The following is a 24,027-nucleotide window of genomic DNA, read 5'->3' on the forward strand; positions in this document are numbered from 1 at the left end:
GGCTGGTACAGAATCTTCTTTCAAAATAGATAGAAACGGAGGTAAAAGAGGGGTGTGTAGTATTACTAATCAGGGATAGAATCACAGCTACAGAAAAGGGGGATATTTTGGTGGGATTGTCTATTTAATTAGTGTATGTGGAAGTCCGAATAGAAAGGGAACAATCACTATATTAGGAGTAGTCTATTGACCACCCCCCCCACCAAAAAAAAAGCTCTCAGGGCACTGAGGAGCAGATAAAAAGGCAGATTTTGGAATGGTGTGTTTAAAATAAAATGACAGGGTTGTTGTTATGGGAGACTTCAACTTCCTGACACCTCCTTACTGCAAGAGAGATAGATAGGACAGAACTTGTCAGGCGTCTCCAAGAAGGAATAGCACAGTTAGCTTAGTGGTTAATATAATGCTGTCACAGCGCCAGTGACCAGGCTGAGGGTTCAAATCCGGTGTTGTCTGCAAGGAGTTTGTACATTCTTCCCGTGTTTTCGTGGGTTTCCTCTGGGTGCTCTGGTTTCTTCCCCCCCTTCAAAACTTACTAGGGATGTAGGTCAATTAGGTGGCACAGGCTCGTGAGCTAAAAGGGCCTGTTACTGTGCTGTATGTCTAAATTTAAGAATTCCAGTCACAGTAGTGGGCAACTTAACCAGAGGCAAGGCCATTCTGAATTTAGTCCTGGGTAATGACCTGATCAGATGACAGACTTCTTGGTGGGAGAGCATTTAAGTGATAGTGAACACAATTAGCAAAGCTATGGACAAGGATAGGAGCAGACAAAATTGGATAGATTTTAAATAGGGAAGGGCTAATTACGGCAGGATTAGGCAAGAACTAAGTACATTGAGAACAGGCGTTCCTGGGGAAAAGCACAGAAGTTATGATTTTAGGGTCCACATGTGCAGGGTTCTGGATAGGTTTGTCCCACTGAGACAGAGGAAAAGTGGTAGGACAAAAGAGGTGAGACAATTAGTTAAGAGGAAGAAGGAAGCATACATAAGATTTAGGAAGCAAAAAGTCAGGAAGGGCTGATGAAATTATATGGTAGCCAGGAAAGGACTGTGGAGAGCTAAAAGGTGGCAAGTAGCGTCAAAGCAACCCCTAAGGTGTTCTATGCATAAGTGAAGAACATAGGATGACTAGAGTGAAGTTAGGGCCGTTAAGGATAAAGGATAGAAGCAGAGGAGGTAGGGGAGGTATTCACCAGAGAAGGAGACCTTGGTAAATGTGAGATCAATGTAGAGCAGGCTTATGAGCTGGTGCATGTTGAGGTCAAGAAAGAGGAAGTGCTGGATCTTCGTAAAAACATAGGATTGATGGACGCGGTGACTACAGGATGCAAGGGAAAAGATTGCAGGCCATTGGCAATATTCTTTGCATTCCACAGGGGAGATACTGGAGGATTGGTGAATGGTAAATGTAGTCCTCATGTTAAAAAAAAAGGTAAGAGAAAGAATCCTGGAAACTACAGACCAATGAGTCTTGTGTTAGTGATGGACAAACTATTGGAGGGGATTTTGGGGGATAGCATTTACAAGCATTTAGAGAAGCAATCTTCTCAAGCATAGTCAGCATGGCTTTATGAGGGACAGGTTGTGCCTCACACAATCCTAATTGAGTTTTTTTTGAGGTGTTGGCAAAAGAAATTGATGAAGGTAGAATATTAGTTGTGGAGCATATGGATTTTAATGTCATTTGACAAGGTCCCTCATTATAGATTCATTCTAAAGTCATGAGGCATGGGATCCAAGGAAAATTGGCTGTATGAATTCAGAATTGGCTTGCCTGCAAAAAGCAGAGGGTAGTATGGAACATATTCTGTCTGAGGTCAGTGACTAGTGGAGTTCCACAGGGATCTGTTCTGGTACCTCTGTTCTGTGTGATTTTTATAAATGACCTGGATGAAGAAGTGGAAGGATGAATCAGTATGTTTGCAGATGAAATGAAGGTAGGAGTTGTTGTGGATTGTGTAGAAAGTTGTTTCAGGTTACAGACAGGATGTAGGGTTGAGAGGGATCAATCTGGATAAATGTGAAGTGATGCATTTTGGAAGATTGAACTCTGAGTACATGGTTAATGGCAGCATTCTTAATAGTGTGGAAGAACAGTGGGAACTTGGGGTCCAAATCCTATCAATGTGGGAGGCAACCTTGAAAGGGTAGTTATATAGGTTTTTGTTATGCTGGCCTTCATTTGAACGTGGATTGAGTTCAAGAGCTGTGAGGTAATGTTGCAGCTCTATAAAACTCTGGTTAAACCACACTTGGAATATTGTGTTCAATTTTGGTCACATAATTACAGAAAGAATGAGGAAACTTTGGAAAGAGTGCAAAGGAGATTTACTAGGATGTTGCATGGATTGGAGAACATGTATTATGAGACAAGTTTGAGAGCTTTTCTGGAGCGAAGAAGGAAGAGAGATGAACTTCTAAAAGATTGAAAGGCATATATTAGGTGGGTAGCCAACACCTTTTTCCCAGGATGACAGCAGCAAATACCAGAGGACATCTATATAAGTTGAGGGGTGGAAAATTTAGGAGAGATGTCAGTGGAATTTTTTTTAAACAGTATTGGGTGTCTGGAATGCTTTGCCAGGAGTGGTTGTGGAGGCTGATACAATAGGAGATTTAAAATACTCTTATACAGGCAGAGGAATGCAAGAAAAATAGAGGGTTTATATTGTTGAGTAGATTGATGTAGGTCAGTATAACATTGTGGGCTGAATGGTCTGTACTGTGCTTCTATGTTCCATGAAGCTTGAAGCTTGCATCCTTAACCAGCAGTCTGTGGACCATGACAGCAGGTGAGTATCATGAGCCTTCGTTGTCAAGATGGCAAGAGTGGAGGGGCATCGGATAGAATGGGAGATGATGGTTTTACACTGATGGATTGTGAAGTCTTCTGTCTAAGGCCATGAGTTGGGCAGGTTAAGGCCCCAGAGTTTAGGAAGATTATGTCTTGAATGAATTGATACTTGGGCATGGAATAATTCATTACCTCCTAAGGTGCTACCATTGGTGTAACTTCTCTTCCCCATTTTGTTGATGTTTCTGATGTTTCAGAATATAAGCTCCCTGTCTGACTGCTGAAACAATGGAAGTGATGTGCTTGGATCTATGCAGAGTGAGCTGCCTGTTTTGTTGCTATAATCAGAATGAGCAGATCCTGAGGTGTATCCAATTCAAGGAGTTGGGATATTGTCTGCAGCTGTCAGATCAGTGAGGAAATGCTCCTCACAGGTTGCAGTGCTTTGGAAGTTAACTAATATGGCTGTTCCTTCCATTCTCCAGCTCAGCAGCTCACCATTGCTGGAGCATTGCTGATATTTAGAAACATTGGTTAACCTATCACAACCTCTCTCTCCTCTACAAGTCTGAGATAGGGTGGGGAATGCTGATGGGAGAGATTTTCAAATCTTGGGTTTTTTTACCTTGTTATATAACATAACATATAACATAACAATTACAGCATGGAAACAGGCCATTAGGCCCTTCTAGTCCACACCGAACCAAACACCCCTGTCTAGACCCACCTCCCTGCACAATGCCCATAACCCTCCATCTTCTTCTCATCCATATACCTGTCCAACCTTTTCTTAAATAATACAATTGACTCCGCCGCCACTATTTCTCCCGGAAGCTCATTCCACATGGCTACCACTCTCTGAGTAAAGAAGTTCCCCCTCATGTTACCTCTAAACCTCTGCCCCTTAATTCTTAACTCATAGCCTCTTATCCTTGTTTTAAGAAAAGAAAAATGCCTCAGGAGATTTGTACGAGGTGCAAACTGTTGTGGGGGGGGGGGGGAGGGAGAGAGAATATTTGATGTTTTAGTCATTGTTAGGACATATGAATCTTTCTCAATATCTACTTTGTACACTTTAACATCTTTGTCAAGCCTTCCATCATTTATCTTTTCCACATCAAATGCACAGCTATAGCTTTGATACTTCCTCCAATGTTGGAACAACTAATGCAGTGAAGAAGCAGAGTGGTTACGTAAGCTTTCTTATGCCTTGACTTGGGTGACAACTTTCCATGGAGGTCACTGTTTCTAAGGTGCTTGGTTGGTCATGGCTCAGTGCGTAGTATAAAGGATTTGTGTCAGATATTGGTTCAGAGCATAGTTCAGTCTGGTTGTCCACTGCTGCACTATTGAAAGGGTAGTCTTTCATCTGAGATGTTAAACTCAGGTCTTGTCAGTTATTTCAGCTGAATGTTCACAGAGATGCAATCATTTTATATTGAACTGCAATCTCTCTGCAGTCCTGGATGATATTTATTCCTCCGTGCACAATAATAAAACTGATGATCTGGCTTTGCTGATTATAAATTGGCTGCAGTGACTTGATCAAAAATACTTCTTGGCTTTTTGTTTTGCTTTTACAACGTCTGAGGTTCAAAAGCAAAAATGTATATAAATGGTTCTTTAGTGATCTGAGGCAGATCCAAAAACAATTTCCTGATTATACAAGATCTCTAGTAGTTGGTGGGGGCCTTACTGAGATTGAATTGATGGTACAGAGCAAATCCTGGTCTTTCCTTTTCTATCAAAATAAAAATGTTCCTACCTGAAAAGTTGATTGTTCATTTCTCACTAGAGATGGTGTATGACCTTTTGAGTTCCTCCATCTTCTCACTGTTTGCTCCATATTCCAGTGCCCACGGTTCTTGCATTTCTCTAAATCCTGTATTTACTCCGTCTTGGAAGTATGTAAAACATTATCTGCAACCTTTGCATCAGAATGAAAAAAAACTTTTTTTCTTTTGCCTGGTTTCAAACTGATCCCAAATATATATCTCAGCAAACAACTAATTTGGTAGTTCCATCTTGTTTAACTACTATCTCAGTTCTGTGCATTTGAACTTTTTACAACAGCAAATCGTTAAATAAGGCTACAAATGGTTCACTTGTCACAGTGATTCCCTCACAGTATCCACCAAACCAAACTGGTTTGGATTTGGGTCTCAGCTTCACTTCATCAGGAAACATGATTAAGTTATTGTCAAAGCATTACCCTGAGAGGTTTCTGTGTTTTCTAAGGGGAGGGTATGGAGAAGGAAACTAACGATATTGCAAAATGTCTCATGGCAATCGACAGGTGCGCTATCTGGCGAGATTTAACAGCAAGTCTCACAGGATCAGATTAATCTCAAAATGGCAGGTCTTCCAGACAAGTCAGAATTGAAAGGTAGTGAGGAAGAGGTTTGGGGAGAATGTTTCAGAGTTAGAGATGGAGCACTGAAGGAATGCAGCTGGATTTGCTCTGTACCATCAAGTCATGAGAGGCCAGAACCTGAAGGCCACATTTTCTGAGGTTCATACAATTGGGGTAAGATCCTGGGTAAGGAAGGAAGTGGGATCATGGTGGGATGTGTAAACACTTTTACATTGAAAACTGGGCATTGCTGGATCTGAGGGATGGGAGTCAGGGAAGATGGCATGTTTTGATGTCAGAATGTAGGATGTTCTGATTTTGAGAGAATTATCCATACAGCTGTTCTGATTTTTTTTCTTGTTTGGCTCCTTGCCTGGAATTGATATCAGGTGGAATGTTTGTCTTGAAAATACTTTTGTTTTGGCAGCAAGGACAGACTGAATCCAATGTTTTCATTACATAACAATGCCATTTTAACCCCATTAATTGTGTCCAATTAAAGAGACTGAAGACTGTTAATAAGGAACATATAAAGGTTAACAATGGAGTTTTGAGACTGAAAAGTACTTATTGGTTCAGTGCATTCAAATCAATCAGTGTAGGAAGGCTAATTTGTCTCTGAATGGCCACATTTTGCTTTAGTGTTGGTACCTTTACGTTCACCAGAATGTAATGGCTTCAAGCTCCACTCAAGGGAGTAGTCTTTGGTTTTGGAGTCCATCTTATTGGAAAAGGCTTCATTACCTCCTTCAGCAGTTGCTCTTGGGCTGGTCCTGTTCTATTGAGGCTTGTGCAGCTGCTATTTTTCCGTTTTATCGACGGCCCATTCCTTCAATTATTTCTGCTGTAGAAGCTGAAATTTAGTTACTGCCTGTTCATATTCTAGCTATTCAGCTAGTTTGGAGGTGAGTGTTTTTAATGGCTTTAAATTAGATTCTTCTGGGAGCCCCAAGGCCAGCATCCTCCTAGCTCCCCTCTTGCTGCATCACATAACACCACCCCCCCCCCCCAACCATCATCTGCAAACTCGATGACACTGTTGGAGTGGGATCTGGCATTGCAGTTGATTGAACAGGAGTGGGCTGAGCACCCAGCACTGAGGTGTGCCAGTGCTCAGTGCAATGGTGCACGACGTTCTGCTGGCAACCTGGACAGACTGTGGTGTTTCCGTCAGGAATTACAGAATCCAGTTACAGAGAGGGGTGTTGAGTTCGAGTGAGGACAGCTTCATTTTCTATTACATTTTTAATGTATTATTACATGTCAATAAAATAAATCTTTGAAGCCTTGGTTTGCTTACTATTACAGCACGTGTCTTTACATTGGCATCCAGAACGCTGTCTATGCAGCATAGCAAGTTGTCCATTTTCTGTATGTGCCAGCTCATTGGGTATGGGTAAGAACAGTGCTTGGGTTCAGTTGGTTTGGGATTAACTGTGACCGGGTTCAGGGTGTTTTAGTTTTGTTTGTACAAATCTCTAGTTATGTAATTGATCTGAGCAGCAGGATTGAGTCTACTAGGTACTGAGACAGACCAGTGACAATGTTCCTGTTGAGGTTTGATAACAGGCTGTCTAACATTAATTCCATTATCCAGCACACACCACTTTCAATTCTAGTGCAAACCACTAATGCTTGGACTCAACAGTTTTATAAGCTTGGCATTATTGTTTTTTAGATATCTTGTAAATTGTTAATCAGGTTAAAATGCATTCTTGTGCTTTGTTCAGTGAAGCAGTGTCTGTCAACAAATGGGGTCAATACTGTAAGCCCAGTTGGTTTTGATCAATGCAGATTAAAGCATAGGTTTGTCGGCATGCATCAAAGTAGGAATTATCACTGACAGTCATTGGCTGCATGTTGGAAGCCATCTTCTCAGACATTAATAGCAGTATAGACCATACAGCTGCAAAAGGTGTCAGATTTTGTCTTTAAAAGTTGAGCTAAACTCAAACTAGAATGTTCATATTGCATCTTCTTTTGTTCCCATATGCTATTTACACAAATTCCACACCAATAACCAAAGCAATAATTAATGTAGGCTTCTATTATGTTTTGAATTGTTACTTCATCAACTCAGAATAGCCCTTTTTCTAATTAAAAAAAAATTTTAGTAAAGAATTTTTAAGAAAAATCAATGAGACAAAACCAGTTGGCAAAAGTAAAATGGAATGGCGTGGCGGTATTCAAGAGTCTGATGTTGAATTGTTGATTAGAGACCCCAGGATATGGTACTGTGCTGCACCTTTAGAAAGAGAGAAAGCAGAAGCTATTGAAGAACAGAAACAAATGATAAACTAAACTTAATATTAACATTTGCAAGGCCTTGTGCATTGCCAAAAATTTGTTGGAAGTCGCTCATAATGTAATGAAAGTCTGGAAGAGATGTGGAAATAATTGCAAATAGTAGGTGAGTGCTGAGTGGGACAGACCACACTGCTGGGATGTTGTTCTTGAAACTCTTTTGTTTGACGGAAGGCCTTGGGTTTATAACAGTGTTTGCCATGAACTCACGGTAGTCCCAGAGTGTTTTACAGCCAATGAAGAACTTGTGAAGTGCAGCTTGTGTTTTCATGTAGAAGACGTCGCAGCTTTTTTGTGCACATCAAACTCCCCCCCCCACCCCCCAAAAAAAACAAGACTCTGTCCAGATGTTGGTTAGAGGACTTTGAAGTATGTCATGGAATCTTTTGCATCCATAAAGCGCAGATCAAGATTTGATTAAGTGTTTTACCGAAATCTGACATTCCAACATCAGCACAGATTGGGATGATGGTCTGGATTACATGCTCAACTATCTGGGACTTCAACCCACATCTGATTTTGTCAGGAATGATATCTATGGGGATAGTTCTTCCTTGCATGCAGGGAGTTGGTTTCTGGGGAACAATACACAAAAGTGCTGGAAGATGCTGTGTGACCAGTTGAGCTCCTCCAGCACTTTTATCTACTGTCCTAGTTCCCCAATACCTGGTTTACCTGGTTATCCACGAATACTGCCTGAGCTCATTGTTTTTCAAGATTCCAGCATCTGCAGTCTTTGTGTTTCTCCAACTTCTACTCTTGGACATATTGCCTTTCCATCAGAATAAAGTGTTTTTTTTTCTGGTTTAAAAACGGACACCAAATAATACATTCAACTAATATTGCACCTCCTTCCCTCTTGGAAAAAGTGAGCTTAGAATGATTGAATTTCTCATACAGATGAAGGGTGCAATCATTAAGATCTAAAACTAGTGTATTATGCTTGAATAGGGAAGAGTACAGCAGGACGAGGGAAGAATTAGTCAGTGTGGACTGGGAGCACAGGCTAGTTGGCAAGCGGCTGGGTAGGAGGGAAACAAGATGGTTGTGGTATGATGATAGTTCATTGGGCAAAAAGAAGGCAGAAACATTGGACCTGCCAAGACAGTCCTGATTGTGGATCTTGTTACAAGATAGAAGCAGGCGATACAGGGTTGGAACACTATCGGGTTGAAGGCTGTGGAGGGAGGTCTCCTGAAGTAATAATACTGCTGTGGTAGGCTGTGTAAAAAGGGGTTATGAGTCGGCATACAGAAGGGAGACTGAAAGCTTGGCTGAATGATGTACCAACAGCAACCTCACGCTCAATGTAACCAAAACTAAGGAGCTGATTCTAAACTTTAGAAAAGGGAAACCAAAGGTATACAATCCAGTGATCATTGGGGGATTAGAGATAGAGAGGGTGAGCAAATTTAAATTCCTGGGAGTCACTATCTTGAGATCCTTTCTTGGAATCAATGTGAAGAAAGCACATCAGTGCCTTTAGTTCCTCGTGATTTTGCGGAGGTTCAGTAAGTCATTGGAAATCTTTGCAAACTTCTACATGAGTAGTGGAACGAGAGCTGAGCAGCTGTATCATGGCCGGTTATAGGGGCACCATTACCTCTAAGCAAAAAGCCCTTCAGAAGATAGTGAACACAGCCTAGAACATCACAGGCAAAACTTTTACCACCATTGAAAAAATCTACATGGAATGCTGCTGTTGGAGAGCAACAGCAATTATCAAGGATCCACACCACCCAGGACATACTCTGTTAACATAGAAGATAGGAGCAGGAGTAGGTCATTCGACCCTTTGAGCCTGCTCCGCCATTCAATGAGATCATGGCTGATCATAAAGTTCAGTACCCCGTCCCCGCCTTCTCTCCATAACCTTTAATACCCTTATACTGAAGAAATGTATCTAATTCCCTCTTAAATATATTTAAGGAACCTGCCTCTACTGCCCTCTGTGGCAATGAATTCCACAGATTCACCACCCTCTGGGTAAAGAAATTCCTCCTCATCTCGGTCCTAAATAATTTGCCTATTATCCTCGAACCATGGCCCCGGGTTCTGGACTCCCCCACCATTGGAAACATCCCTTCCGCATCCATTCTGTCCAGTCCTGCCAGAATTTTATATGTCTCTATGAGATCCCCTCTCAATCTTCTGAACTCCAGCGAGTACAATCCCAATTTGCGCAATCTTTCCTCATAAGTCATTCCTGCCATTCCAGGTATCAGCCTGGTAAATCGCCTCTGCACTCCCTCCATTGGAAGAACATCCTTCCTTAGATAAGGTGACCAAAACTGCACACAATACTCCAGGTGTGGTCTCACCAAGGCCCTGTACAGCTGCAGTAAGGTATCCTTGTTCCTATACTCAAACCCTCTTGATATGAAGGCCAACATACCATTTGACTTTTAAACCGCCTGCTGTACCTGCATGCTCGCCTTCAGAGACTGGTGTACAAGTACCCCTAGGTCTCTCTGCACTTCCCCATCTCTTAATCTATTGCCATTCAAATAGTAATCTGCCCTCCGGTTTGTATTACCAAAGTGGATAACCTCACATTTATCCACATTGTAGTGCATTTGCCATGTCCCTCAATTAATCCAAATCACACTGGAGCTTCCTGACCCCCTCTTCCGTGCACACAACCCCTCCTAGCTTAGTGTCATCTGCAAATTTGGAGATATTACATCCAATCCCCTCATTCAGATCATTAATGTAAATTGTGAACAGCTGGGGTCCCAGTACAGATCCCTGTGGCACCCCACTGGTCACCGCCTGCCACTCAGAAAATGAGCCATTTATCCCAACTCTCTGTCTTCTACCTGCCCGCCAGTTCTCAATCCACATCAATACTTTGCCCCCAATCCCATGAGCCTTGATTTTGGAAGCCAATCGTTTATGCGGGACCTTATCGAAGGCCTTTTGGAAGTCCAGGTACACCACATCCACTGGCTCTCCCCCATCTATTTTACCTGTCACCATCTCAAAGAATTCCAATAGATTGGCCAAGCACGATTTACCTTTTGTAAATCCATGTTGACTCTGTCCGATCCCTTCTCTGCTAGTCATGTGCTCCGCTATTACATCCTTAATAATGGATTCCATCATTTTGCCCACTACTGATGTAAGGCTCACCGGCCTATAATTCCCCGCTTTTTCTCTACCCCCCTTTTTAAATAGTGGGGTAACATTAGCTACCCTCCAATCCATGGGTACTGATCCTGAGTCTATCGAGTTCTGGAAAATAATTCTTAAAGCATCTGCTATCTGAATGGCCACTTCCTTAAGTACCCTAGGATGTAGATTATCAGGCCCTTGGGATTTATCTGCCTTCAATCCCATCAATTTCCCCAAGACCATGTCCTTAGAGATACAGATTTCTATTTTTCCCAACATCCTTGGGAGGTTATTTGTATCCTCTCTTGTAAAAACAGAACTAAAGTAAGAATTTAATTGGTCTGCCATTTCCTTATTCCCCATTATATATTCCCCTGATTCCGACTGCAAAGGACCTACTCTGGATTTCACCATTCTTTTCCTCTTGACATATTTATAAGAGCTTTTGCAGTCAATTTTTATATTTGTCGCAAGCTTACTTTCGTAATTTATTTTTGCTCTCTTGGTTAATCCCTTTGTCCTCCTTTGGTGCATCTTGAACTGCTCCCAGTCTTCGGTTGTGGTACTTTTTTTAGCCAATTGATATACTCTCTCTTTGGACCTAATGCTGTCTCTAATTTCCCTTGTTATCCACGGTTGAGTCACCTTTTTTGGATTATTTTTATGCCAAACCGGTATAAACGATTTTTGCAATTTCTCCATTAGATCTGTGAATGCTTTCCATTGTCTCTCCACAGTCAACTCCCCCATAAACACCACCCAATCAATCTTACTCAACTCCCGTCTCATACCATCATAATTCCCTTTATTTAAATTCAGGACCTTAGTCTTGGTTTTAATTTCATCACTCTCCATGTCGAGTGAGAATTCGATCATATTGTGATTGCTCCTACCCAAAGGGCCTCGTACAACAAGATTGTTGATTAGCCCCTTATCATTGCATAATACCCAATCTAAAATGGCCTGTTCTTGAGATGGTTCCTCGACATATTGGTCGAGATAACCGTCCCATAAACATTCAAGGAATTCCTCCTCCTCAGTATTTTTACTAATTTGACTAGTCCAATCTCTATGCAAATTAAAGTCTCCCATGATGACAGCTGTTCCTTTATTGCACGCTTTTCTAATTTCTCCTTTAATGCCTTCCCTCACCTCTACACTACTATTTAGAGGCCTATATACCACACCCACTAACGTTTTCCGCCCCTTGCTATTCTTCAGTTTTACCCATATAGATTCCGCATCTTCCGAGTTGATATCCTTTCTGTCAATCGTGTCGGTCCCTTCTCTCACCATCAATACTACCCCACCCCTTTTCTTTCTTGCCGATCCCTCCTAAATATCGTATACCCCGGGATGTTAAGTTCCCAGACTTGCCCACCCTGCAGCCATGTTTCTGTAATCCCAATCAAATCATATTTGGTTATCTCAATTTCCACAGCTAATTTATCTACCTTGTTCCGAATGCTTCTTGCATTAAGATATAAAGCCTTCAGATTTGCTTTTTTCACCCTCCTTGCTCTTTCTGATTTTTTACTTTCGCTGCCTAACCTAACTTTTCCTGTTTTATCTTTTCTGTCCTTTGCCCTATCATACAGGTTCCCACCCCCCTGCCAAATTAGTTTAAACCGCTTCTGCCATCAGGAATGAAGTATAGGTGCCACAAGTATAGGTTCCTCCAGGTTCATGAATAGCTACTAGTAGTAGTAAAACACAAAAATCTGCAGACACTGTAGTTAAAGTAAAAAAAATACAATGCTCTAGAAACTCAGCAGGTCAAACAGTGTCTTTTATATAGCAAATATAAAAATTAATAACTGTCATTTCGGGCTTGTGCTCTTCATCAAGGTATGGATAAATGTCGGTAGGTGTCCGAGTAAGAGGGGAAGCTTGGTCGCAAACGCAGGAGATAATAGGTGGAGAAGAGAGGGAGGGCACAGCTGCAAGCAAGGGGAGAAGAGTTGGCAAGGTGAATAGAAAGGAAAGGGTGTGGAGAGCTGACGGGGAAGGAAAGAAGGGGGAAAGGAAACCAGGTTAGCAGAAACAGGAAAAGTCGATCTGGCTAGAAAGTGCCCACACAGAAAATCAGGTTTTGTTCCTCCAGTTTACGGGAGGTCTTCATGGGATGGTACAAAACCATGGACAAACATGTGAGTTTGAGAGTATGACACAGAATTGAAATGCTTGGCCACTGGGAGGTCCCTGTCACTGGTGCAGAGAGAGCGAAGGTGTTCAGCGAAGTGATTTCCTAGTCTGCGCCCAGTCTCCAATGTAGAGAAGCACTGGATGCAGTAAATCAATCCTACGGATACGCAGTGAAGTACTGCTTCACTGGAAAGGCCTGTTTGGGGCCCTGAACTGTGGTGAGGGAGGAGATGTAGGCTCAAGTGTGCGTCATGAATAGCTGCTACTCCTCCTCCATCAGACTCCTGAACGACAAACTCATTCAGAGACTCATTTTGGGAGTCTTATTTTGATCATTATTTATTACTGAATATTTATTTTCTGTCAGTTTTTTGCACAGTTTGTTTAAATTTTTTTCTTTTGTTTTTCTTCTTGAGTATAGTTTATAGTTACAAGTAATTAGAAATTCTGTCTGACCCACAGGAAAAGAATTTGTGTTGTATATAATGTTATGTTCTCTGACAGTAAACTTGAACTTTGACTTTGACAAATGTAGTACCGTTTTACCATGCTTTACAAAACTAGAGCATTCTTATAAAACCTTCCATAAGCCCAAATAGCGTAAAGCAAAGATCCATTCACTACTGTTACGAGCCCAGAGGACCCCAAAACCCACCAGCAATAGATATTCACCAAGACAAATGGTTACTTAACAAAAGTTGCTTTTAATTATCTCTAAACAACAAAACAAGATCAAACTTTATCTTATCACTATTAACTTTACTAACCTAATTTAACTCCCTTCTAATTCTAAGAGCACGTGTATGTAATGTGTGTGGAAGTTTTAAAAAGTTCTTTGATTCACAGTCCAATCTCACTTCTCATTCCTCCAAATTCACTGGTGGCAGGCAATTCTTGTTCTGTGCACAGAATTTAATGTTTATGAAATTCACCAGGCTTTGATGCTTGAAAGATAAATGGTTACTGTTCAGGAAGGTTCTTGTCTGTTTTCAGAGAGAGATTTGTTGTTCACTGGACACCCACAACTGATTCCTTTTAATCAGCCATTTCAGTGACTTGCCGAAGAAACTTACCCCCACAGGGTTCTCCAGATGATAATCTCTTTCTTTCAGGTCACCACAGAGTTCCTTTTGTTTCTCTGATTTCAAGTGAAAATTAGGCAGTCAGTCCTCTCCTCTTGTATGAACCACAAGGACTTTGACCAGGCTGAACTAAGCAGTCACAACTCATCTTCCAAATGGGGTTTTCCTCAAGTTTGCCAGCTTGTCCTGTTCCAGTCCCAGTTGCTGCTGCTGACTGTAAAACTGCAGAACTGAATTTTCTCTCTCTGCTTGCAAAACTACATGATCTTATTAGAACAGCAAGTTCCACTCCAGACAGTCTGCGGCTCCAACAAGTTATTTCATCTGTAGCCTTTTTGTAAACAACAATCCATTAGTGAAGTCTCTTGGGCACTCTCCAAAGCTTTTGCAAGGGCTCTTGGCGCTGGACTGTTGAGCATGATCAGAGCTCCAGTATTTTAAATAAGATCTGTTTTAAAGTGTTTGTATGTGACCTACACTAAAAAACCTGCATCAATTTATCCCCAAAAAACATATCTATATGCAATACAAACACAACACACTACTATTGAAGGCTATTTTCATTAAAGCAAAAACCCATTCAAACTTATTTTAGGATAGCAAACACAGGTTTCTTTGAAATGTTTGGGGTGGGATGGATGGGGATGGTGGGATTGGCACAGGTGAAGAGCAAACGAGTTTGGGTAGTTTAGTCCTGATTTACGAGCCCTGAGGATTTAAAAATTCACCAGCAATAGAAATTCACTAGGACAATGGTTACTTAAACAAAAGTTGCTTTTAATTTTCTTTAAACATAAAAACAGGATCAAACTTTAACTTATTACTATTAACTTAACCCCTTTCTAATTCTAAGCGCGTGTGTATGAAATGTGTATATGTTCAGGAAAGTTCTTTGTTTCACAGTCTAATCATTCACTTCTCACTCCTCCAAGTTCAACGGTATTAGGCAATTCTTATACTGTGCACAGAATTTAATATTTATGAATCTTCATCAGGCTCCGGTCACTTCAGTGTCTTGTCGAAGAAACTTGCCCTAGCATGAGTTTTCCAAATGATAACCTCTTCTTCCAGGTCACCACAGAGTTCCCCTTGTTTCCCTTATTTCAGGAGAAACACTCTAGCCAGCCATTTCCTCTTGTAAGGATTACAAGGGTTTTGAACAGGCTGAACTCAGAGCTCACAACCCAACTTCAAAATGGTTTTTACAACAAGTTTGCCATTTTGCAGCCTCAACTGCTAATTCAGAACTGACTTTCTCTTTCTCTCTCTCTCTCTCTCTCTCTCTCTCTCTCTCAGAGAAGAATCCTGTTTTTTTTTCTTGTCTCTGCTTGTAAAAACCAAAAACCTCTACCAAGGCTCCAAACCCAATCTTTGAAAGATCTTATCAACATTCTTCATTGCTTCTGCAAAGCCAACTGGAGTCTCAATGTTCAACTTCAGCAAAGCTCTTGCATTTTAAATGAGATGTCTCTATGCAGTGACCTACACCAAACCCCCACAATCTCTCTCTTTTAAAGACGTATTTATCCATAATCATTCTAATATCCCACATTACACCTGGAATTTCAGTAAGAGGAGCAGTGCTTGTGGGTGTGGATTGGGTACCAGGTCATGCACTATGGAGGAACTGGGAAAGAGTGAAAGTTCTGAGGAAGGGCCCCTGGGCCAAGTCATTCACTGTTTTCTCTTTCCACAAGTGCTAATTGACTTTCTTTTTTTGAGTTGTGTACCATGGTCTGAATGACTACTGCAACAAATTGGAGCATTTATGATTTTCTGTTTTGTGAATTGAGTATCCAGGTCTTCCTGGATTTGTCCTAATAAAGTTAAAACATTTGTCAGAATGTTATGTACATGACAGCAGCAATAAAGTTTAGCCCAAATGGTTTTATATTTAAAATAATATTTTAAATTATTAATCAACAATAAAATAATACCTACTCTAATTTAATTAACTTATCTAAACTTAACTGAATTTATATACAATTATCTAACTTAAACTTCAACTATGCATGAATACATTGGTGTGTGTGTGTAAAATACTCCAACCCACTACAGCTCAAGGCTCAATTCTTGAAAGGCAGTTCCAAGTTCAAAGTTCAGAAATTTGGGGATGACACGTGGCCTTGAGATTGAGGCAGTGTGCAGGGTTTAGATGGTTGAAGCACTCAGGCCTCAGATGAAGTTAGCAGTTCCTGAAGTGGGTGAAAGAGACCAGGGGTGACAGAATGTTGATTTCTCATGCCACTCTGGTTGAGGTGCGTCAGAGAAATACCCTTTTTAGACGAGTGTCTTCTTCAGCTATTAGAACCTCTTTTGTGGGTCAGTAGAATGCAATATTTCTTCTGCAACTTTAAAACCTCTTTCGTGGGTTAGTAGAAGTGATCTCTCATTCCTTTGTAAGCAAAAGGATTAAATCTGACAATTCTGTCTATAACCACACAATGAGGCCAAGGAGGTCGAAGAGCTGTTGACTCTTGTACTGCTTCCTTAAATTGGCCTCCAACCACTCCTCTGTATTCAATATTAATCTGTTGGTCACATGGTCTCTGCACCTGGGTTTTAAGACACTGCCCAGCCTCTCTTCAAATGTATCCATGTAGGAACGCAACGTATTCAAAGCTTGCTGCTAGTTTTACAGTCACTTCATATCCTGCAGGTAGATTGTTAAATCTGCTCTCTCAAAGGGACAGTCCTACATAAATAAAATGAACTGAAAAATGTGGGAACATCACACCAAATAAGAGTTTAGTTAGCATTGATGTGGTTCAGAGGCTTCGGTTTGCAGCACATAAAACTGCTGGAAAGTCTCAGCAGGTGGTGTAGCATCATCCATAAGAATGGTTCTCCAGCACTTTTGTATATTGCACTAGACCCCAGATTTCTTGTTTAACTTGTCTTCTGCTTTGATCTTTCTCATGTTTTGTTCAGGACATCTTGTGACCACATTTCATTTCTCTTTGCTGTTTTGTGGATGAATTTGTATTGTTGAATGCCGTTTGTAGTTCCATGCCCAAGTGATGGTGAGGGATTTTGTTCAGGTCTCGATCAAAGGAAATATCTCTTTTCCTTGTACTGATAAACTTGTAGAGTTGTAACTTTGCACCAAGTGGATGGAAGAGGATATGCAGTCATATTCCAGTGATGCACCACATCTGGTGTTAAGTTGAATGGCAACATCTGGTATGCATTTACCTCTGCTAAGCACTCGACTCTTGCTCCTGCAAGAGCCACTGTTGATGTGTGTAGGGCTGATACTTTTCATTACTTCCTGTCTGCTGTACTGATTACTCCATCACGGCAGACAGCCTTCGTCCAGTGAGCCCTGAGAGTCATTGTGCTTCAGAGAGCCAGTGTAGATTTCATGGGTTGAATGGTTTCCCCTTTTGATGCAGTTGTATTTTGGGTTGATCCAGTAAATTAAGTCCAGCTGTTTCACCTGGAAGCAAACACTGACGCTTGGCAAGTTCTTGAATACTTTTCATTGTCTTGGTCTGCAAATTTCCAACAGGATATAGCAGCAGAGGGAAATTTTGCAAGGACCAGGCCACTTGTAACTTTGGCTTCCATTGAACATGCTGAGGCTTTGTTTATCTGGGTTTTCGTTTGCAGATTTAAAAATTTTGAAAAACACATTGAGGGGTTTGAATGAATGGACATTACGTTCCCCAAGTGAACTTAACATTGCTAAATTTAGAGGCAGGAGAAACTCCTTAACTGGGGAATGTGATGCCTGTTTACTTTTGGTTTGACTGAGGCAAACTGCCTTTAGGTATGTTATTGAAGATAGTGAGGGACAAAAAATACAGGGTGGGCAAACTTAGAATGCAAGGTTGCTGGTGAGAACATAAAAAGAGACCTGTTTAGTTGGATAGCCTATTTCTTGATAGTGCGTAATGCTGCAAATTCAGGATTGACTTCCTGATTGACATTGATGCTTATGATTGGGGTAGAAGGATAAAACACTCTTGGGGAAAGGAAGGAAACTCGAGTTAATTTCCCATTTGTACTGTGAAGTAACCACTAAGGTTGGGGATAGGTAGTGCCAGCTTCTGAATCTTGCTTTGCTGTTCTTCAGGACTATCTTGACTGCATCACAGACCAATCGAGGCTCCCCCTAGGGACGGAAGACCGCTTGGCCTTGTTTGGGAACATAAGGGACATCTATCGCTTCAACAGGTAAGCTAATCCAAATCTATAAGCCCTCCCACAGCTTCTGCACATTTTGTGAATGGGCTGAACAGCACAGGTAATCCTAACAGGTAATTCAACCCCATTCCCAAATGAGGTGTGATTTGAAATGTTAGAACCCCACATAACCATTTATAAGCCAAAGCAAGTTTTGAAAATGTATCCCCATTTCCATTGATCCACCAAGCGAAGCCTGAGGTTCTGATAGTTTCTCCCCCATGTGTCACTCAATTTTTTTCTTCTTTTCTCCTTCAAAAACACCAAATGAAACCAGTTTTTAATTAAACTGTTGGTTTTAATGCAGTGTGGTGTCCACTTTTAATTGTGTCCTGTATTGGCTCAGCTGGAAATAATTTGATTGATCCAATGATGACATCTCTCTAGTTTGTCCCATTCAGTATCTCAGAGCCCTACACTGATGAGGGCAGAGGGAAAGACACTATTGTGAAGAAAGAGTAAAGAGCCTTAAAGGCTTAGATTAGAGATTCCAAAAGTGAGTGCTGCTGCCCCTCTGTGGGCAGTTTGGAAAAAGGGAGCGTTCCAAACTTTCAGTCTGTTATTATTCAGTTTGCTGCAAAGTTTAAAGAACACAGTGCAGTAATTTTCTGGTCAGACTCAGGGTGCCAGTAGTGAGCAATATAAACAGCGCCAAGGTGTTCTCGCAAGAGCTGATCTTGATGGCCGCCACGTTGTACTGGTGTTACTACCACCCCCCCCAGAGCTGTCACCACCCCCCCCCCAGAGCTGCCACCACCCTCCCCTCTCAGCGCCGCCACCACCCTCCTCATGCAGCACCTCTGCTAACCCCTATCTCAGCACCGCCACCCACCCCCCTCTCAGAGCTGCCACAACCCCCCGTCTCAATGCCACCACTCACCCCCCCAACCCTGCTCAATGCTGCCACTACCCGTCCCCCCAACCCTGTTCAGTGCCACCACATACCCACCCATCCTGCTCAGTGCTGCCACTTCACTCCTGGGCACTCCCACTAAACCCCTCCCCCCACCTCCATTATATGGGGGGGTAGGTGGTGCTCGGTATGTGGCCTGGAGGCCAAGGGGGCAGTAGCCTGATAAAGTTTGGGAACCACCGGCTTAGATGGAGGAGGTAGAGAGCATCATTGGATTTAATGTAGGTTTGGACCATTCACTCTGTTGGGTCTTGCTCTCAGAGGCCTTTTTTTTTTGTTGGACACAAGGCAGTGCAGGCCAACCAAGCCAGAGACTGGGGGTACCATTCCCTGTACAGAAGCTGTGGACTTTACATTCTACTGATAGAAATACCATGAGTAATAAGGACCACAAAACAACAAGAAAGTGATCTCTCATCCAGTCTAGACTGTTACTCCAATTAATCTGATTTGATTCTCAAGTGGACAAATACCCTTGGAAATGGCATTGATGTCACTGCATTCAATTTCAATTAGAATGGGTCAATAAATGTAGGTCTTATCAGTAGTGCCTAGCTCCCATCAAATGAATGAACAATTATTATGTTTGCGCTATCTAATTTTGTTATCTTTTAATACTTTGAAACAGTGACTATAAATTTAATTTCATCACTACTGCTGTTCTATAAATGCATCCATTTGGCCTGATGTTGTCTCTTTTGAGCAGTTTACCAATTAATCCCACTTTGCCTCCCTTTTTTCCCCCAGCATTCTTTGTGTTCATTGTCCTTTTAAATAGTAAACAAGTCCATTTTTAAAAAGTTACCAATGAATTTGCCTCATTTTAAATGTTATTTTGTTCTTTCTGAAGTAAATAACTTCTAATTTTCCCCATGTTGTATAATTTCTGCCAACCTTTCCCCCTCGTTTCACCAGCCTATATCTCCAGCAGGCTTGTAACAACTCTCTTTGCACAGATATTTAATCAGGGAAGCTTAGTACAGTAAAAAAAAACGGTGTCCAGCACCCATGGGGCTTGGTAGATGCCAGATAAGTATATTTGCTAGTTGCTTGCGATTGTGTGATTGGGGAACTCACAGCTAAGGATACCAGTTTTAAATTCATTTTCCACAATTTTTTGTAGCTGTTTGAGGCTGCTGTTTGCTTGAATTCTATATAATGGGGATTTTACTGTACTTATTTCTGGATCTTGCACCTTCACTACTAGTAATGGATAAATTCATTTCTTTCAGCATGTACGTATTGCTCACAAGGCTGCCATTTATTCTCTAACCCTGATTGGCCTCAACAGGGTGGTAGTGATCTGATGCCTTTTGAACCCTTGCTATCCTTTGGAAGGGATACTCCAAGAATGTTGTTGGATAGGGAGCCCCCTAATTTGGACCCAGCAATAATGCAGCATTGGGAATTTATTTCCAAATTGGAAAGATGTGCAATATGGAGGGAACTAACAGGTGGTTCCTATGCACCTGCATGCGCTGTCCTCTTAGACGATAAAGGTTATGGGTTTTGGAAGTGCTCTTGGAATAATCCCGTCAAATAATTGAAGTGAATTTTGTCAATGCCATGTTCTGCAGTGGTTTTGCTGCTAGTGAAGGGAGGACGAACCAATGCTTCGTCTTGTGTGGTGTTGGTGAATTTTCAATTCTGCTGCTGACATTTGTCTTTTATGGATGGTGGGAAGGCTTGGATGTGATAGGAAATGTCACTCACTCCATGGTTCCCAGCAGCTGACCTACTTTTGTAGTTCCTGTGGCTAAGTCAGTTGAGCTTTCGGTCAGCAGCGACTCCTCAGAATGTTGGTGTTGGGAACTTCGCTAATGGCATTTGTGGTCAAGATTAAGTGGGTAGAATGGTCTTGCTGGAGATGGTTGTTGCCAGGCAAATTTGTGATGCAAATATTCCTGGCAGCTTATTTGTTGCTTGCATGTGTGGCTTTCTTTTTCTAATGATCTGTGAATAAGCATCCTGTTGATGGAGGAACCTGCAGCCTGCAAATTTAACAATGTTGCAACATGGCGATACTTTCAAAGCATTTCACGTTCACAAAGACTAAAGTCTGCCTTGAGGTTATGAAAAACATCATTGTTGTATTTTTATGACGCTGCAAGTTTCTAAATCTGCACTGAGCCAAGAACTACTGATCAGGAGCCACCTGCAAGATGTGGGTATTGAAAATGTGGTTTTCCTTTCTATTCACAGTGAGTTGCTTCGAGATCTGGAGAGCTGTGACAGCGACCCAGTTGCAATTGCGGAATGTTTTGTAGCAAAGGTAAATCCTGCCATGGCTTTGGAGTAAGTCTGCAACTTGAAGGAACAGTAACTTCGACTTTAAGATCTACTTGAAAGTTATGTGTGTGCATAAGATTCCAATGTGGGCTCTTTCATTTGCTCTGTGCCCATCATTTAACATCTTAAACAACACAGGTGAATGCAATTTGGGTTTCTGCTAGCTTCCAGATAAGCAATCCCATCATTCCCATTCCCTCTCACATTTCCTTGTATCCCTGCGACTTGTTCTGTCTTGCTCCTGCTCATTTCTTTTGGGTTTTTTTGTCACTGTCCGACACTTGGGGAAGCCTGAAGCCAGTTGACTTACCAGCATGCGATTGGGATGTGAAAGGAACACCTGGAGGAAGATGTGCTCCTGGTCTGGTTCTAACCTTGGTCCCTGAAGTACTGCACACTGCGTTGGTGCTCCCTGCCACACAGAAGGGAAACAGTCAACTGAATGTCTTGTAATCTCCTTCAAAACTAAATTGGATTGTGTGAATGCAGCAATATACCCTGTTATAACAAGTCATCTGGCTTCTAATCATAATTAAGGAAGAATGTCAAAGCCTCTGGCTATAGGGTGTATTTACCAGAATGTTTCCTCGTCTGATTCTCTTTGGGATACTTTCAGCTGGGCTCTTTTTAGTCCATTTAGAAAGCCCAACCTGCTGAGGTATATCTTTTCATGTGAAATCCTGGATTAATTTGTGGCTTTGCTTGTACCCCAGTATTTCTCAAGTCCTGTTGTAGCTAATAAAAATGGACTCATTGCAGAAAAAAACACAAAAACTGCAGATACTGGAATCTTGAGCAGAGAAAGAATTGCTGGAGAAACTCAGCGTATCAGGCAGCATCCATGGGTAGAAATGGTCAGTCAACATTTAGGGTTTGGTCTAGAGGGAAGGGGTGATATTCTGTGTTTGATGCCTAACTCACTGACTTCCTTTTGCAATTCTTTGTCAGCTCAACTACTCATCCCAGTTTGTTTTCATGACCCTCCTCTGCATCAAAGTGTTGGGAGGAGAGTGTTCCCCTGCCCTTTGAGAAAGTGCTTTCAGATATCACCCCTCTACATCCAGGCTCAAATTCATTGACAATAAATCTCTGTCCTGAACTTGCTGACCAAAGGGAATAGTTTCTTTTTTTTTCCCCCACCCCAAGGGATCCATTAAGCATTTTAAGGCATCTGCAAGTCCAGCACAAAGTTATTTGGTGTGCATATAACAGTTAACCTGTCCTGGACCCACAACACCTCCTCAGTCGGGGAGATGCAGTAGCGCCTACACTTCCTAAGGAGATTGAAGAGGGCAAAGCTACCGCCCCCGCCCCCCATCTTGACAACATTTTACAGGAGCACAGTTGAGATTGTTCTCTTTGGTTGCATCCATGTGTGCATTGGTAGCTGCAAATTATCAGACTGGACGTCAATAGAGAGTACAGGTACACAATCCTTTATCCAGAACCCTTGAGGGACAGTGTGTTCCAAAATTTGGATTTTTCTGGATTTTGGAAAGCCCACCTGAATTGTGCTGCTCTATCCACCCCCACCCCCTTCCAGTCACCTGACCATCTCCCCCAACTGCGGTCCCTCAGCTGCCTCCCCCAACCGCCGGCCGCCCGGCTGTCTCCCCTGACCGCCAGACCCTCGGCCGTCTCCCCCGACCGTGGTCCCTCGGCTGTTTCCCTGACCGCGGTCCCTTGGCCGCCCAGCCACCTCCCCCAACCACAGTCCCTCAGGTGTCTCCCCCAACTGCAGTCCCTCAGCCACCTTCCCCGACCGCCGGTCTCCACTTGCTGGATTTTGGAGCTTTCCGGATTTTAGATGTCCGGATAAAGGATCATGTACCTGTATCATAAAAACAGCCAAGAAGATCATGAGGGTCCTCCCTTTCCTCTATTGACCACATTTACCAAGAGTGTTGTTTAAATAAGGCTCAAAGAATTATTGAGGCCCCTTTCCAACCAGCACACAGTATCTTTGACCCACTACCATCAAGTTGGAAGTACAGGAGCATCAAAATCAGGAGGGCCAGGCTGGCAAATAGCTTCTTCCTGCAGGCTGTGAGATTAATGAACAGTATCCTGTAACTGAGCAGATCATCCCAAAACATTTAAATATATTCATTTAAAATTATATCTTTATGTATGTATGTATATATGATTATTATGTGCTGTGTGTGTGTTTGCGTGCATGCACTGTGGTCCCGAGCAATGCTGTTTTTGGTAACATATGTACAGTCAGATGATGATAAACTTGAACTTTTGAACAAATATGGTTTAATGTGTTTGTTTTGATTTTCAGAGTGAAGAATTCCACATCTATACACAGTACTGCACAAACTATCCCAGGTAGGTGGACATTACAAATGTAGGTGATAACCCAGAGTCTTTTAAAGCTTTTAAATCGTCATTTAATGCTGAGTTGCTTAAGCATCTCTGAATAAGAGATAAATTTTAGCTTTTTTCCACCCATTGGGTGCTTTTGAACATTGCAGAATTTTAAGGAAATGATGATGATGAGTATTATTCTTTCAGCTAAGGTCTAAACTAACCCTATGTTTCCCAACTACTCAAATCTATTAAAATTGTCTCCAAAGTCCCAAGTCATTCAGGCATTTGATCAGTGTATATGTTGCTTTTGAAATGCATAAGTTCATTCTCCAGACTCATTGTACCTTCCACTTGATTCTCTCCACACTAACACTGGAGCTAAATCTGGCATTCAGCTGACAGGATGATAACAGAATTTAGAACAGTTTGAAATCGTTAACTTGTACATGTATTACAACATAGGAGACCATTCAGCCCTTTAAGACAGGCTAGCCACAGAAACAACACCATCAATCCCATTCATC

General features: G+C 41.9%; 1 protein-coding gene across 3 annotated transcripts in view; it reads left to right on the forward strand.

Moving 5' to 3' along the window:
• Positions 1 to 24,027, forward strand: part of LOC138760929 (pleckstrin homology domain-containing family G member 1) — a 233,803-nt gene that overhangs the window by 162,495 nt on the left and 47,281 nt on the right. For all 3 annotated transcript variants that reach the window (XM_069932264.1, XM_069932266.1, XM_069932265.1), the window contains 3 exons: positions 17,876 to 17,976; positions 21,101 to 21,170; positions 23,475 to 23,521. In XM_069932264.1, coding sequence (XP_069788365.1) covers positions 17,876 to 17,976; positions 21,101 to 21,170; positions 23,475 to 23,521 — 218 coding nt within the window. The remainder of the gene's footprint in view (positions 1 to 17,875; positions 17,977 to 21,100; positions 21,171 to 23,474; positions 23,522 to 24,027) is intronic.

Source organism: Narcine bancroftii, chromosome 4, assembly GCF_036971445.1.
Source record: "Narcine bancroftii isolate sNarBan1 chromosome 4, sNarBan1.hap1, whole genome shotgun sequence".
Classification (NCBI taxonomy): Eukaryota; Metazoa; Chordata; class Chondrichthyes; order Torpediniformes; family Narcinidae; genus Narcine; species Narcine bancroftii.